Below are 15,811 nucleotides of genomic sequence, written 5' to 3' on the forward strand. Positions count from 1 at the left end.
ATCCCAATCTAGCCTGCTGACACAAATATCCTGAAATAAAATCTTAGCCTTTGCAACTGTTGGGCTTATAAGTCCTAGGGGGTCAAATATATGAGCAAGAAGGCTCAAAACATTTCTCTTCGAAGGCTTTAACCTTTGCGCTTTCTGGGTCAAATGGCCAAAACTAAACTTAATTGTATTTTTGATGCAATCCCACTCGAGCCCAAAATACCTTATCAACTTGATCTCCGGCTTGGCATGCAATCCTGTTTTGGCATATGTTGGCTCAAGTCCCTTGGGAGCACTTTGCTCTGAGTTTTCTCTTTCAATTTGCAACCGCAATTTGTTGTTGTTTGTGCGCCATTTACGCAAATTAAATCCGCCCTCTGCCAAGCGCTCTCTAGCTTTCATATAAAGCAAATACGCCTTCTCTGTAGACTTTTCACCGTTTGCTAAATCGTCTACATAAAACCCTATTAGCATTTTTTCCGCAAACTCTGCATCCTTCAGCACATACTCACTTATGTGATGTCGTGGCATTAAGCAGGAACGGCGACGAATTCACTCCAAACACAACCTGACAAAATCGATACACTATAGGGTTTAATTTGTTGCCCAATCTGGCCTTTCATGCGTTCAAAGCTCACCTCATAATTTGATGGCAACAGATTGTGATTCTCCCTCCAAGGTAGACCTACTGAATAACGCTGCCCATTGAACTTTAAATCGCTGAAAACTGACTCATGCACGTCTACATCTGCCTGAATCTCAATACTCTCTAACTCCCAAAACTAAACCTACATCTACGGGTGGCTCACAACTTACAATACTCACAACCGCACTATCATCCGCATCTCGACTTGCCAATCCAACTGGTCCCCACAACACCCAGCCCAACAAAGTCTCAATCGCCACAGGCTCATCAGCCTTACAATGCACAATACGATCCCCGTGAAACATCCACAAATAATCAGCGCCAACCAAAACATAGATTTCCAACTCTACATTAGACATACAAACATCTGCTAACCAAAGACCCTTCAAATGCGAATAACTATCCTGTACCAGGTCCAAATGATTTCTAATGAAAGAAATCTCTGGCACAACATAGGCCTCAACGGACACAACCACATCACCTCGAATAGACTTCAAATCTAACTGAACAACCTCTCGCACCTTTGTCTTCAAAGCTCTCTGCCCAAACGCCCCAACACTCAACAATTCTCTCCGCAACATCTTACAACCCAATTCTCTAGCCCATTTTGTAGTGACAAAGGACCGTTGACTCCCTGAGTCAAACAACACTCTTGCTTGTGCAGTTTTCTGCCCAACCAACATTGCTTGAGCCGTCTGCAACGCCACACTACATCCCAACTTAACAACCTTATTTTTCGGACTAACAACTAGTGTAGCTATGGTACCCGTACCATTGGTAGGACTTAAATTTCCTTCCTCCCCTTCTACCTCCAGGCCCTCTGGGTTATTCTCTGCATCACACAAAGCTGTATGATGTTCTTTTTTGCATGCACTACATTTTACTCTTATACTACAGTTCCTCCCTATGTGTCCCTTATTTAAGCATTTGAAACAACGAGAATATTTTATAATTATTTGCATACGGTTCTCCAGAGTCTTTACTTTCTTGCAATCTTCATGGTGATGCTGACCAAGGCAAAACGCACAATTCGCCATTCGCACTTTTGTCAAAAACGCTTGTGTCGTTTTTGTTCCAGGATTCCAACGTCTGTCTCCCCTCTCACGCCCATCTTTACCACGCTCTGCATCTTTGTGATGATGCTCCTCGCGCAACGAAATTTCCTCTTTTAATGGTGTCAGTAAATCGTCTACAGTCCACTTGTGATAATTTTTTCCCTGTGTAATTAATAGTCACACAGATTCCGGTAATTTGACGAGGATTGATAGCACAACATTGGACGAATACGATTCTTTTAGGACTCCGAGTGCTTCCAAACCCCTGTAATTTGTTTCGACCCTGTCACACAACCGTTGTAACGAGGAAACATCGTTTTCATCTCTCACCCGGTCAACCTTCAACAGTTTTTTCATATGTGCGCGCTGAACTGCCGATTTCTTTCCGTATCTTTCCTTGAGAATATTCACCGCCAATATATAATTTGCCAAAGTCAATGAAAACCCAGCAATATGTGCCTTTGTCGATCCGTCTACGAGCCCCCATAGGTAGTTAAACTTATCTACATCTGATAAGCCATCATTACGGTGCATGGAGCTTTCGAACAAGTCCCAAAACTCTAGAATATTACACAGATTTTCGTCGAATCTTTTACTTCTAGTTTTGGTAGCTTTGCACGTTCCTGCGCGACATGTCTCTTAGCAGCTGTGATCACCTCGCTCGAATCTTCACTCGCAGCAAAACTCGTACTTGCCCCCACATTTACCTCATCTACCGCTCCATTGCTAATTCCCTGTGAATTAACAACAGTTAATTTCAGTCTCTCATAGAGACGCTTAATCAGTTTTTTCGCCTCTGCCCGTAACTTAGATGATTCTTCGATTTCTTTTGCGACATCTTCTTCAGTTGACTCCTTGTCAGCCACGATGAACTTGAGAATATCCGAATCCAATTCCTTCATGGCTCTGAGGGTTTCGTTTATTGTCTCCCGAACTTGTAGAGCGTTGGCTCTTTTTTCGTCAGTGTATCCATCAATTAGCTCCAAAAGTTGCTGATACATTTTAGCAAAAACAACTTTTTTGATACATTTTGGCAAAAACAACTAGCTAATACATTTAGGATAGTTTACTCTGTTTAATTTGTTTTGCTTTAATTGCAAAGAAGGAAAACCAAAAGTGTCAATGAAAATTAATGGTACAATGGTAACTGTGTTCCAAGAGTGTGACAGATGTAAGAGTAATCCTTTTGTGTGGAAGAGTCAGCCATATTTGCTTGGTAAACATCCTGCTGGTAACATCCTTTTAAGTTTGGCAATACTCATGGCTGGTGCTTCTGTTAGCAAGGTGCTACTTATATGTAAGCATCTTGGTTTGATGGTCTACTCTGTTTGAACATTTCTTTACCATCAGAAAAATTGTATGTTCCCTGCTATTGTCAAACATTGGAAAGCTTACAGCACATCATTGATGGAGTCATTAAAAAGGAAAGAGAACTTGACATGGTGTGGAGATGAGAGGTTTGATTCCATGGGGCACAGTGCAAAATATGAAGTGTACACCAGGTTTTGTAGCAACATTGATAAATGCATACATTTTGAATTAGTGCAGGTAAAGTTTAAGTAAAAAAATTGAAATCAAATTGATATCTGTATTAGGATGTTTACATCCTTGTAGAGGAAAACATCCATCTGCTTGGTATTAACTTAGATAATAAGCTAAAATTTGATAAACATATATCTAATCTTTGTCATAAGGTTAGCTCTCAACTTGCTGTTCTAAATCGATTCAAGAACTTAATATCAAGTGATGCTAAAATGAAGATCTACAATGCCTTTATACTCTCGCACCTCAACTATTGCAGCATTGTATGGAATTATTGTGGTGCCCGGAATCAACTTAAATTAGAGAGAATTAACAAGTGTGCTTTACGTTACGTTATGTCCTTAACAATGCAACTAGCGATTACTATTCACTGTTAAACGAAAGTAACACTGTTTCACTTAAACATCATCGCATTCAAGATATCCTTATTTTGGTCTGCTTATGTAAGCTCCTGCTTATGTACAATATTCTTTTAGATACTGTGCACCAAAGTATTGGAATGAGTTATCTGACACTGAAAGAACAGTTATAAACCTAAACTCTTTTAAATCACCTATTAGCAAAAACATTTTTCATAGCCAGTATATATATATATATATATTTTTTTTCTCAAAGCTTGTAATTACTATAGATATATACTATTTATTTGTATATAACTTTTAAATAATTCAGAGATACTACCATACTTCTTGCTAACTTAAATCCAAATTCAAATAAAGATCTATCTATCTATCTATCTATCTATCTATCTATCTATCTATCTATATTTCTATCTAGATAGCTAGATATATATATATATATAATATATAAATATATATATATATATATATATATATATATATATATAATAACTCTCCTGTTAAAGGCCTTTAGCTGTAAAAACATTGACCAGAAGTACCTATATGAAATCTGTACCAAAGATCTGTTTAGGGTCATGAATTTCTCTTGTATTTTGCTTTTAAATTGATCATTTTAATTAATTTTAATAGATTATTAATATAGATCTTACTCAGAGTATACATTGTATTATTTTATACATGAACTTGCTGAGGAACTAATATCCACAGGCATATTTACCAATGCTGTGAAAATTGGGCCAGGTGTATGGGAAGGAGATATCAACCTAAGTCAGATATTTAATCATGATGAAACTCCCCAGTTTATTAACTATGGTGTAGATGGAACACCTAATGGTTTGGTTTATGCTGGACGTGGTGAGACTTGCAAACGTGTTCAGTGATAGAATAGAGAAAGTGTAAAAATCCATCCATTGGTTTTTTTTGCAGGTACAGTTGTTATTAACTGCCCATGTATAGCATGTATAACAAACATGCATACAGTAAAACAAAACCTTAATGTTTTATCTGGAAAGGGTATTACAAGTAACATGGCACCAGCAGAAGGAGTCAAAAACATCAACAACTTGCTCATTTCATCTACAGAAAAAGGAGGTCAAGACCACTGTTCACTTCTGGAATGTTACAAGCTGTTTGATAAGTATCTGAAGGAGAACAACGTACAACGTCCTGTGGTTGTACTAAGTGATGGGCATACTTCCAGATTCGACATTGATGTAATGAAGTTTCTTCATGACAATGATATACGTTTATTTCTGACTCCACCTGATACAACAGGTTTCTATGTTTAAAAGTATTTTTAGTGTGGAGCTAATTTTATAACACTTACCCTTTGACAAGGTATCATAACTTACTGGGTAATTACTCTTTGAATCTTCATAATCTTGTTAAGCAATGTGTGTAATGGAATTACATATCTTTTATTATAATAAACACATACATACCCATCTTTATATAAAAACTGTTAATTGAATAAGGTTGATAAATTATATAGTTACATTAGTTTTGCACACCAAACTTACCATAGATGGTATTGCTTTTAGGGGTGACACAACTTTTAGACCAAGTTAACCGCACTTTACATCTAAGCTACAAGAACTCAAAACATGAACTGTTCACTAGTGCCAGAAGCATTAACCGAGAAGGATTCATGCAAATCTTTGCAAACATGTGGAATGGATGGGTGTCTAAACAATCTCTTCTGAAAGCTGCAAAACGTGTTGGTGTTACAGCAACTGGATTAAATGTTAACTTCATGCAAACAGAAAAATTTGCGCAAGCTGCAGGCATTCTTGAAGAAAACCACATTAATGAAGATCCATCAACCTCACATGGTTACGTGTTATCACCTCAGAATGTGCGAAAAAATTCTGCACTGTACTGACAGCTTCACAAAATCCTTGGCCTTCTTACAAACAACAAAATTACTCCGAAAAAGGCAGAAACAAACGTCCGGGTCACACAATGGAGGGCAAAGATATGCTCCAAGTAGTAAAGTCAATAAAAGAGGAGGAAGATTGCAAACTGGAAGCTCAGAAAGCAAAAGAAAATCGAAACTTAATGATAGAACGGCCTTCTACAAGTGTAAAGAAACCTGTATGTGTCATGAGTCGAAATAAATGTGATGCTTCAGGGTTAAAGGAATGCTCTTCATGTCGCAACGTCCTTCGCTCAGTGTGTGCAAAAGTTGCTTGTCGGAAAAATGGTAAACGTCCAGTTATGATTTACCCTTTTGTGGCTAGAAAGATTAATGTTCGTGAAAGTGCTTACAAGGAGATTGACACTGAAGATACCAAGTGCAGTAGTGATATTTCTGAAGACGAATCCAATGATGAATTTGATGATTCAGAATATGAACAGAAGCCAAATTTTAAGAAAAGTGATACTTTAGAGCAAGCAGTGCAGTCAATGGAGGAAACATGGAAGTTCTTAAGCCCACCCAATGCAGAATCCTACATCATGGCAAGTGGTATGCTGTGCTATACCACAGTTAATAGAAATAGGATGGTTTGGAAAGCCGGCAAACTTCAAAGAGGGGCGGCAAATATGTCGCGCATCAAAGGAAAAAAAATCATGTGACTTTTAGTGTGCATCGCCTCGGGGTAAATAATAGTGAGTTGATAAGGCTTTCCGAAATTTGATACATATTTAATCCCTTAAATCTGATATAAGCTTTTGCTATGGATTTCGAGGAGCAAAGGAACGAAGAACACGCTGTAAGAAATATTTTGAGCGAAGATTCCGGGGAAACGTCGGGCGAAAAACGTGATATTGTTATACCGGTTTCGACAAGGAGTGAAAGCTCTTTCGAGTATAGTGAAGGAATCCATGAATACAACATAGATATTGCTGTTGACATCATTGAAACCGACTACGATGAAGTCGAAAATGAATTTGTCGATTCAATGGTTGAAATTGAAGGCGCAAAAGAATTTCCCTGCACGAAATGTAGCAAAATATGTAAATCAAAGGGTGGTCTGACGAAGCACATCAACTCGAAACATGGCGAGCCTGACAAAGTTTCATCTCATCCGAACATGATACCTCTTGTTTTGACGCAATAAAGTCGATTGTAGAAACCATTAAAACAAATATTATAGCAGAAAATCTTTACGGAGATAATCGACAGCGTTGTAAAGGACATTTCAGCGACCGACGCATTATTTAAGGAAGTGTTACCTCTTTACACGAAATTTTGCCGAAATAGGAACCAAGACAAACTGCTGGAGTCGTTTTATGGATTGATGCTAAATTCGTCAACACTTTTAAATTGCAAAGATTCACGAGTTGCTAACCTAGTTATGATTCACATTCCAGATCATTTAGTTGGGTTTTGTAACGTTGGTCTAGTGGGAGAAAAAACATTGGAATTTGTCGACTACGAAATTCAGCCTTGCGAACATGGTCCTCTTTCGTACATAGTAGGCTATGTTGTGTCGAAATTAAATAAAGCTAGTAAACCAAAGTCAGGGAGAGAAAATCCCGAGATTCAAGCTTTGTTACAAAGCTTGATAGTTTCGAAAGAGGAAGCTAGCAACGAATTTATATCAGCCAGGTCCAGGGGTGGTCTTGTTACCCCTTGCGAGGATATTGTCAGGATTTTACACGAGGCAGAGATTTGTTTTCGGAAGGAAGTTAACTGATGTAATTCGAAACATTCCTGTGGATGAAATCTGCTTTTCAACTATTCGTTTGCCCATTGTCAAGTCACTGTGGGACAATATTGTGTTGACTTCTGGTGTAAATCCAACCTGTGATGTAAATAATTTATGTCTTGAAAACATTGTGAAAATGTTCTTGAAGGTGAGATCATTCTCATATACTAAGGACTATGTCACACAATATAAGATAAGAGAAAAACAAGGCAAAAAGAAGGCATTAAGAAAGGATTTGAAAAGGGACTCAAAAGTACCCATTTGAACTAAGAACTATATTTGATGATGCAAACTGTAAAGTGTAAGATTTAATGTTTTTAAAAAAAAGTGTGTGTTGTTTTAGGAAATATGGGAAATATATGTTTTACAAAAATATTAAATATTTAGTTTTTAATCTCATGCAAACTGGTATACTTTATGTATGTCTTCATCATTCAACTAGGTTTTTCATAGGCTGCCAACAAACAGTTTGTAAATGTATTCATGCAGTGCAAAGTGTTGCTGGGGCTTGCCACGTAATCAGTTTTGCCTTGCCTGTGCTGCATGAATTATCAACCACTTATTGGGCAGCTGTAGGTTTCATACTACACCTTAGGCAGAATTATTTTATCATTGGAACAATCAGTCACAGTGTTTCTCCCTCCTAACCTGGGGATTTATACAATCTGGGGCTGGTTGAATAATAAGGTAATTAACTTCTAACTACATTTAGTTAACAGGATTGACCAATCAAATTGGTGTATTTTGGAGTTAACTACAATTTAACTGTCCAAAATGTAGTTAAAAGTTTTATACCACCAGCCCCAGCAGTACTTCAGATATTAACTATTTTGAAATTGTAAATGATAACATCATTTGAACACACTGTGATTTGATGCTCATTTCTTTCATCTATTTTTGCGTATCACCTCCACAAGATTGCACCACTGTAGGAATTAAGGTGATCAGGCCAGGGGAAAAACATTGGTTAGTACATACAGGTACAGCATGGCTTGACAATCATACAGTACAAATACATTTAGTTGTCATTATCAAAGTATTCATTTTTATCAACTTGCTGTCAGTTACATTAATAAACAAACCTTACAGTATCTCTAGCTAAGTATATACAGTTCTGAAATTTATAGTCTAATATATAATCTTACAGTGTATACATTATCTTTTTTGCCCAAAACTTTGCTTTTATGAATAAAGATAAAATGTGATTGACTCACAGTTCATGGAAACAAGTCTCCCAGCCCAAATACTAATTTGTAAGAGTCTAGTTAATGAAAGAACACAATTTATCTTCTAAAAAATAATCATATCATAACATATAATAAAACTAGTATGAAATATTCCAAGTACTACTACACTGACTTGCTTAGCAAAAAATAAGTCTGGTGGGCTATATCTAGCAGTACAATGAGCTTGACATCCATACTTGTAAATTAACAAAGATTCAAAGAAGTACACATCATCTAAAAAAATGTGTACAAAAATAGATACTGATTTGCATGTTTACATATTATGGTGCAATGCTTCCCCATATTTTATCTAGCTCATCACGGTAAAGAGCTCAAACTCTATCCAAATACTTTTGAGGAAGTACTTTGGTAATTTGTGATAATGTGACTGCCAAAATTTTGGCCAGTGAAGTAACTTGGTAATAGGTATGAAAAAAACACAGTTATCATTCAGGTATTTTCAATGCAAACATACGTATTATATAACATACGCATGTCTTCCTTCTAACAAAATATTTTACTTTCTAAAAGAAGGGCAGTCACATTATTTACCACCAGGGCACAGAGAAGATCTAGTATCTCCTTTGTGACCAGGGTGCTTCCTCAAAAGTACCTTGGGACTGAGTTTCTAAAGAGCTTTACACCTTAAATGACTTCAAATATTATATGTGCAAATTAGAATATCGCTCTATTGTACTGTCATTTTTAACATACTTTAACCATACTTTACTACCATGATCATAGCATTTATTTCTTTTTCTTTCTCTTTTCTACTGGCTCATCACTCACAGTGTGCCATTTTGTTGTTCCATATCGACCACCCACATTTCCTCTTACAACTGGGGCAATGTCTCGTTGTGCCGCGATTGTCAAATCATTGTACCCGAATTCATATGCACTTGGGTTGTCAGCTCTACCACCTTTAGCACGCTGATGGCCAAAGTAATCTTCCAGCACATCCTGCATGAATCTTTCACTCAGGACGTACCTAAACCCTTGCTGAAGTAGAAACTGGATAGCCTCAATATGGGAATGAACTGCAATTTGAAGACCTTCATAGGTTTGAGATGAAAGAAACATTCTTCCTCTATCATCTGGTGAATAATGACCGACCCTTTCAAGAGTGGACTTCTTCCAATTCTCCAGGTACTTTAAAAAGACATCACGTAACCATCCAAACCGGTGGTCATCAACGGCAGTGTATGGTTTGACCAGATCATTTCGCTTTCTCTCATGCTCGTGAAGTGATCTCACATTGGTGCAATCGAAAAAGTCGTTCATCATTCTACAGAATTCAGCAGTCCCCAAAACCTCACTGTTTTCACTTTCCTCTAATGCTTGGGCAACTGACCGACTAAGTAGTTGAGTTGCCAGTTTCACCTTCATCTTGCTAAAAGATGTCAGAACAATGTGCTCCAAGGTTAATTTTGGAAGCACATGCAAGGCAACAGCTTGATCCTGGTAAAAAATATCTGCTATGTGTTTAAACAACAGATATTGGCCATCATTCCACATCAGACGACTGCGTGAACCTGAGCCAGAGTTGTATAGACAGTTCCTCGCGGTCTTCATTAAATGTGGTACATCTGCGAAGAAGTATATGAAGCGCGATGGTGCAAAGAGATTGATTGTCTTATGTACCACATCACATTGATCAACAGACAACTTAACATGCAGATTGAATAACTTTCTGTTAGGCGAGGCACCATCATTGACCAGAGCAACCACCCAAAGATCCAAAGACAGTTCCAAGGTGGAAACCACTTTCCAAAAAATTGGCATCAACTGGTATGAAGTGACATTTCCTGTAAAGAAATATGCAATGATGTGTTTTACATCAGTGCACAAACCTCTAACAAGAAATGCCAAAGCATGGGTGGCGATGGTATCTTTTTCATCAAGGCAAGCAAAATTTGTCATGGGGTCACCTAGATCCATAAACCCAACTAAGTCACCAGTGTTCTTATCAAACACAAGTTCCGATTGGATTTTCATTTCATCCATGACAAGCGTGACATAACGTTGATTTCCAGTAAACGAAGCAGCTTTTTTTCGCAAAGCATCAACATTCTCTTTATTTATTCCTGCTTTGGGAAATAGTTCTTATAGTCACGTAGTATCCTTTCACTAGGTAACACCAAAGCACCACTTTCCCGGAGCTCTCTATAGGCGGATGGTGACTTTCCATGTAGAGATAGGGCAAACCGAATGATTTGTGGATGATATCTTCTACCAGAGCTGGAAGACTGGAGAAGTTTCATTTGTTCTTCCCAGAAAAACTTCATGTGGGGAGTAGCATTCAGGTTTTGCCCACTTATTATTTTATGGATGTCATCCTCCAGAGATTTGTCAATATTCACTCCTTGTTCTTGAATGTGTTCCTGCATTTCCTGCAGCTGCTCTCTGAGCATTTTGCACTCAAGTCTTGTTGCCTGGACAGTCGCACGTAACTTTTCTGGTCCACAAGCAGCTAGGGATGCCTTATTCTTGGCTGGGGATGCTTTGGTTCTCTTTTTTGTTGCCTTCTTTAACTGTTTACTTGCTTTAGAGCAAGGATTGCAAAGTTCATCAGAATCCTCCATGATAACCTGGCAGTCTTTACTCCTTAAGAAAACTGTTGCCTCAAATTGCTTTGGGTTTGGCATCTTCGGGACAGAGTGACGGACAACTGTTCCAGAACCAAATGCTGTGATGTCTGCATTTGGATCAATAGCAGCAGACCTTGACTCACAGTCCTCAGACACACCTTCACAAATCTTGCTTGTTTCTATTGTAGTCAAAATATCCTGAATATCTTCAACACTCCTAATGGAGCGTTTATGGATATTGTAGATCTTGTGGTCATTGGGTATTGGCCAATTATAAACATAGGTTGTAAACTCCAAACTCAAGTCTATAATTACAGTATAGGTTGGAACTGCATGAACCTGATCACTAAGGCAACATTTAATATTCTCATCCTGAGCAATTTCTATCAGCCATGGCAACAATACAGTGGTATCAAGCTCACTGACAAGGTCAGTAAAACCTGTGATCGAACATAACCCTGGCCCAAAGATAACAGTAGATGTAGATGGCATATCTTCTGGCTTTGAATGCTCGATTTCCTTTCTAACGACGACCCGACGTGGTGTCTTCTTTACCTCATGTGGTCTCAAGGGCAAATTTTCAGTAGGAATGCTACCAGCAAGTAGGGTCTTCCTTGAATTAGGCTTATCAGAGTCTACAATATCAGAAAATTCACATATTTCAACAGTAACGTAGACGATAACAAAGGCATCGGCTGTTTACACATATAATAAATGTGTTCTGAAAGTCTGAAACTAAAGTCGAATCAATACTTTGATCACTTTTGAGATTCAAACAATAAAGCTTTGGCAAATAATGTACAACGTATGCTAACTTGAAAACGTGAATTTTTCAAAAGAAGCCATACTATAAACTATATGAAACATTGTTACATTAAAGCAGTATAACGAAATATCAAAGGCGCGCATAATCACTGATATGCAAATTATCTTACCTGATTGAATGCATTCAGCTTTAAAATGGCGCTCACAAACGTATATATTGTTCCTGTCGATCCGCGTTTTCAGCTCTGGAGTCATTTCCCTTGTTCTCAAGATGATTTTGAGCCATTCTTCTCGGGTTTTCTTCTTGATAGACGCAGTGTGTTCACTTTGTTTTGCGCTCACACTCGGTATTTGAAAAAGCGAAATTTTATGCTTTTGGCTTGTCGGACATCCAAAAAACGCACAATTTCGCCCAGGCATGGTTTAAACCATGCATTCCCAGTTAGAGAACGTAAAAAAAACTTAGAAGTGCTTTACAAAGAGCAATATTTCGACGCGAACTTTCTAGACCACAAGTATGTAATTGTAATTTGATGCACACTATTTGTCACGTGACCCCCCAAAAGAGAGAACAATAACATATAATATAGCTCCGCCCACTATCCAAACCATCTCCCTTGTAATAACTGTGGCTATACAAAGGGAAAAGATCTAAAAGTCTTTTCATCGCAAAAGCAAGTCGCCAATTTTTAAATGACAAGGATGGACCAGTAGACTGCTTTCTGATGAAGTGTTTGAAACCAAAGGTTGGGTCTGGAAACATTTTGGTAGCACACCAGATGAAGCAACATTTGACATTAAAAGTGATGCCCCTTAAAAGTGATACCAAGGGGTGCAACACACTTTTTTGTTCTGTGTTATGAAAATGTTAGGTCTAACTTCCAACTTGTCAAGAACATTGACCGGACATGTTTAGTTTAAGAACTATTTTCAGCATTTGACATTTTTTATCATGTTTCAATACCTATTGATCAATGTTAATTGTTTTTGTACTGGACATGTTTAGCTTAAACATTCATTTGGATTTTGCGTCAAGCCATGGGTGCATTTCTTTAATAATTCAGGGTCAGCCAAGTAATTGAATATAGGCTCAACCAGTTCTACAATGGTCTCAGGAATACCACCCTTATGTTTGTATGTTGTATTATCTCTTTGATAACCACACCAACTGTCCTCTCCTTTTGGACAAAGATGATGTTGAGGATTCTTTTCTGACGATGCAACATGAAATAGAGAAGCCTTCACAGCCTTGGCCATATCTTCAACACTTCCAAGGTTTTCCCTAATGGCCAAACCATAATAGTTCTGTAGGACATCCATTTTCGTTGTGGTTAAGCGACCTTTGCCAGATAATCCTTTGCCATCAGAGAGTTTTCTACCCTTATTCAAACTCTTCAGCTTTCGTAATTGACTTCCTACTCGCTTCTGGACATGTCCAATACATTCCAGTTTCTTAGGTATGCAATCCTCTCCATATGGGTTTTTCTCCAGAATTGCACTATAAGTTGATGAATCACCATCACCAAGCATATCTTTATATTTCAGTTCTCTGGTAGTGTGTGACCTCTCAAAGATTTGCAAGGCACCATTTGTCTCCATGCTGCCTGAACTGCCAGTATGGTTAATTTTACACTGGTAATTTGCTTTCCACTCAGCATACTTTGGATCATCCTTTCTTTTGCTCCATTTGAGACATTGCTGGCACTTGTCAGACATGACTTCTACATCAAGGCATTTCTTTGTGTCAAGGGAAATTGCTGTTACAACACCATTGTGGGATGAGTAACCTCGCTTTTGCCATGTACCATCTATGCATACTTCACATTGTCCAGCATCACTTTCAATAATTTCTTTGACTTGAACAGCATTGTTTACTATGCTATCATTGGCACACTGCTTCACTACAGGAAGTAGGTTTTTATTTTGAATCTTCGTGAAATTGGCACGACTTGGTGGGGCAGGCATGTTCAAAATTTTGGAGAAGGGAGCCATGGCACTGTGTCCTTTACCAATCTCTCTAAAGGCCAAGACTGCTCGGGTATTAATTTCATAGGACTGGCCTTGCTTTCTAGAAGTATGAAAGCAATACTTCCAGTCGCATGAAACACATTGCAAAGATATGTAATGGGCACATCCATGTTTTTTCTTCGTATCAATATGTGACTTAATTTCTTCCCCACAGTCAGGGCACTTCAGAATCTCCTCAAACACGCCGAATAAAATTGAAATGTCAATGAATACTGTTCCTTTTCTTATTGTGTCCATATTTTTTGAATTAACACTAAAATTTGCTGTCTGGTGACCTATTTTCGCCCCGAAAGGCCCAGCTTCTTTGTCACGATGATCGTCGCCATGCTTGCATTTCTTGGCCATTTGAGAAGGCGCTTTTCGAACTTGTTTTCACGACATTCACCCACTTGATGTCATGCTCCTGCATAGTCTTACTTAATCCATTCATTATATCTAATACTTTGTGCAGAAAGCAAAGCGATATAACAAATCTTCCAGAGAGAATCTTATGATAAAGACCCGCAGCCAAATCAACCTGGTTTGAATTAGAAGCACCAACCTTTTGCAGGCTTACAAGAATGGCTTTGAGTCGTTTCACCATTGTGTTAACTCCCTCGAGTTGTGTTGACTCCCTCGAGTTGTGTTAACTCCCTCAAACTGTCTTCTTAGTTGAGCAGCTACACCTTCGTAACACCCACTCATCACTGATGCGCCATCTGCTCCAAGTGCCAATAACGTGGAAGTCGAGGACAGTTTTTCAGTAATTGGCAAAATTCCTTCCTTCACAATGGTCTGGGCATCAGTTTGCTTTAGCCTTGCGAGGTCATAAAATCGCTCTTCGATTTTTCCTTCGTTCACAAATCTAACACAGGTGGACAGCTCTTCATGCCCTGCATTATCTTTGCATTTGTCAATGAGCATTGAATACATTCCAGCGTTGTTTAATAGTTTTTCAATTTCGTGGCGAACCTCGGAAGCTAACGCTTTTATCAACTTGATTGAGGATCGCTTTGACGTGTAATTGTAGGCTTTATAGTGTTGTATCATCCTCCCATGCAGCTGTTTAAATGTTGGGTTGCTACATAGCATGGTCTTAAATTCTTTTCACTTGCCCGCATTAAGCGATTCGTCAGTTTCATTGTGTCCCCGATATGCCATCTCCTCAGAACAAAAGTACCTATGGTGTTCCAACAGCGTTTTTATGTACTTCCGATTATTTGTCACCACAGACGGCCTCTTGGGGTCTAACATATTTCTAATATTGCCTGCTGGATTCTTGTTCTGGTTGTTGTAGTTTTCCCAGCGCGTCATGGAAAACAGGTGATCAGAACTTGCGTCATGGGATTTAAAACCACGATTAGCTTCCATCGCCTTTGACCAGCTGAAAAAGCCAACTTTATAAAACGCTGTGTCGCTTTTTGATGTTGAAGGTACCAAAGTTTCTGCATGCAAAACAAAATGTCTTGTCTTTTGTGATGCTGTATTCAAGCCATGGGAAGCTATCATACCATGTTGCTCAAAACGAACTATTCTTGTGGTCTCTCAGATATGACAGTAATTTTGGTTGTGACGGTCCGTCAATCAAAGTTCCCAGATCACTCACTTCTACGTTTTCATTAACCAAACATGCTGTTGTAGGCATCATTGAAGAAGCAGGCACAGATTGCAAAGATGTGGGGCGGACTGGGGATTCAGTAGTGCTGGTTTGAAATCTTTTCAAAGTCACATTTCGAACTTCGAACTCCGCGCTCATTTTTACCGGATATTGTGCGCACTCCGCCGGAAAGCTCTGGAAATGTATGATTGAATTTGTTACAGTCTAGCGCATATTGTTTATCTGGTGTGATCTGGCATTTCAGCTTGCTTGATTTTATGATTTTACCTGCAATTTTCTTTTGGAATGTCAAATTTGTTGCATGGTGTAATGTGAAACTGTGGTTTGTGCATGCAAAACACTGGATTTAAACAAGATTACCGAT

The 15,811-nt window shown here is 38.4% G+C and overlaps 1 protein-coding gene across 1 annotated transcript; it reads right to left on the reverse strand.

Annotated features, from left to right (window-relative positions):
- Positions 1-747: 747 nt before the first annotated feature.
- Positions 748-2,690, reverse strand: LOC114518650. Its single transcript, XM_028538656.1, has 2 exons — positions 2,262-2,690; positions 748-1,851 (listed from the first exon to the last, which is right to left on the reverse strand). The coding sequence occupies exons 1-2, from the start codon at positions 2,688-2,690 to the stop codon at positions 748-750; spliced, it is 1,533 nt and encodes a 510-aa protein (XP_028394457.1).
- Positions 2,691-15,811: the final 13,121 nt, after the last annotated feature.

The sequence above is a fragment of the Dendronephthya gigantea genome, unplaced genomic scaffold, assembly GCF_004324835.1.
Source record: "Dendronephthya gigantea isolate DGI-Jeju-01 unplaced genomic scaffold, DenGig_1.0 000011F, whole genome shotgun sequence".
NCBI classification, from domain to species: domain Eukaryota; kingdom Metazoa; phylum Cnidaria; class Anthozoa; order Malacalcyonacea; family Nephtheidae; genus Dendronephthya; species Dendronephthya gigantea.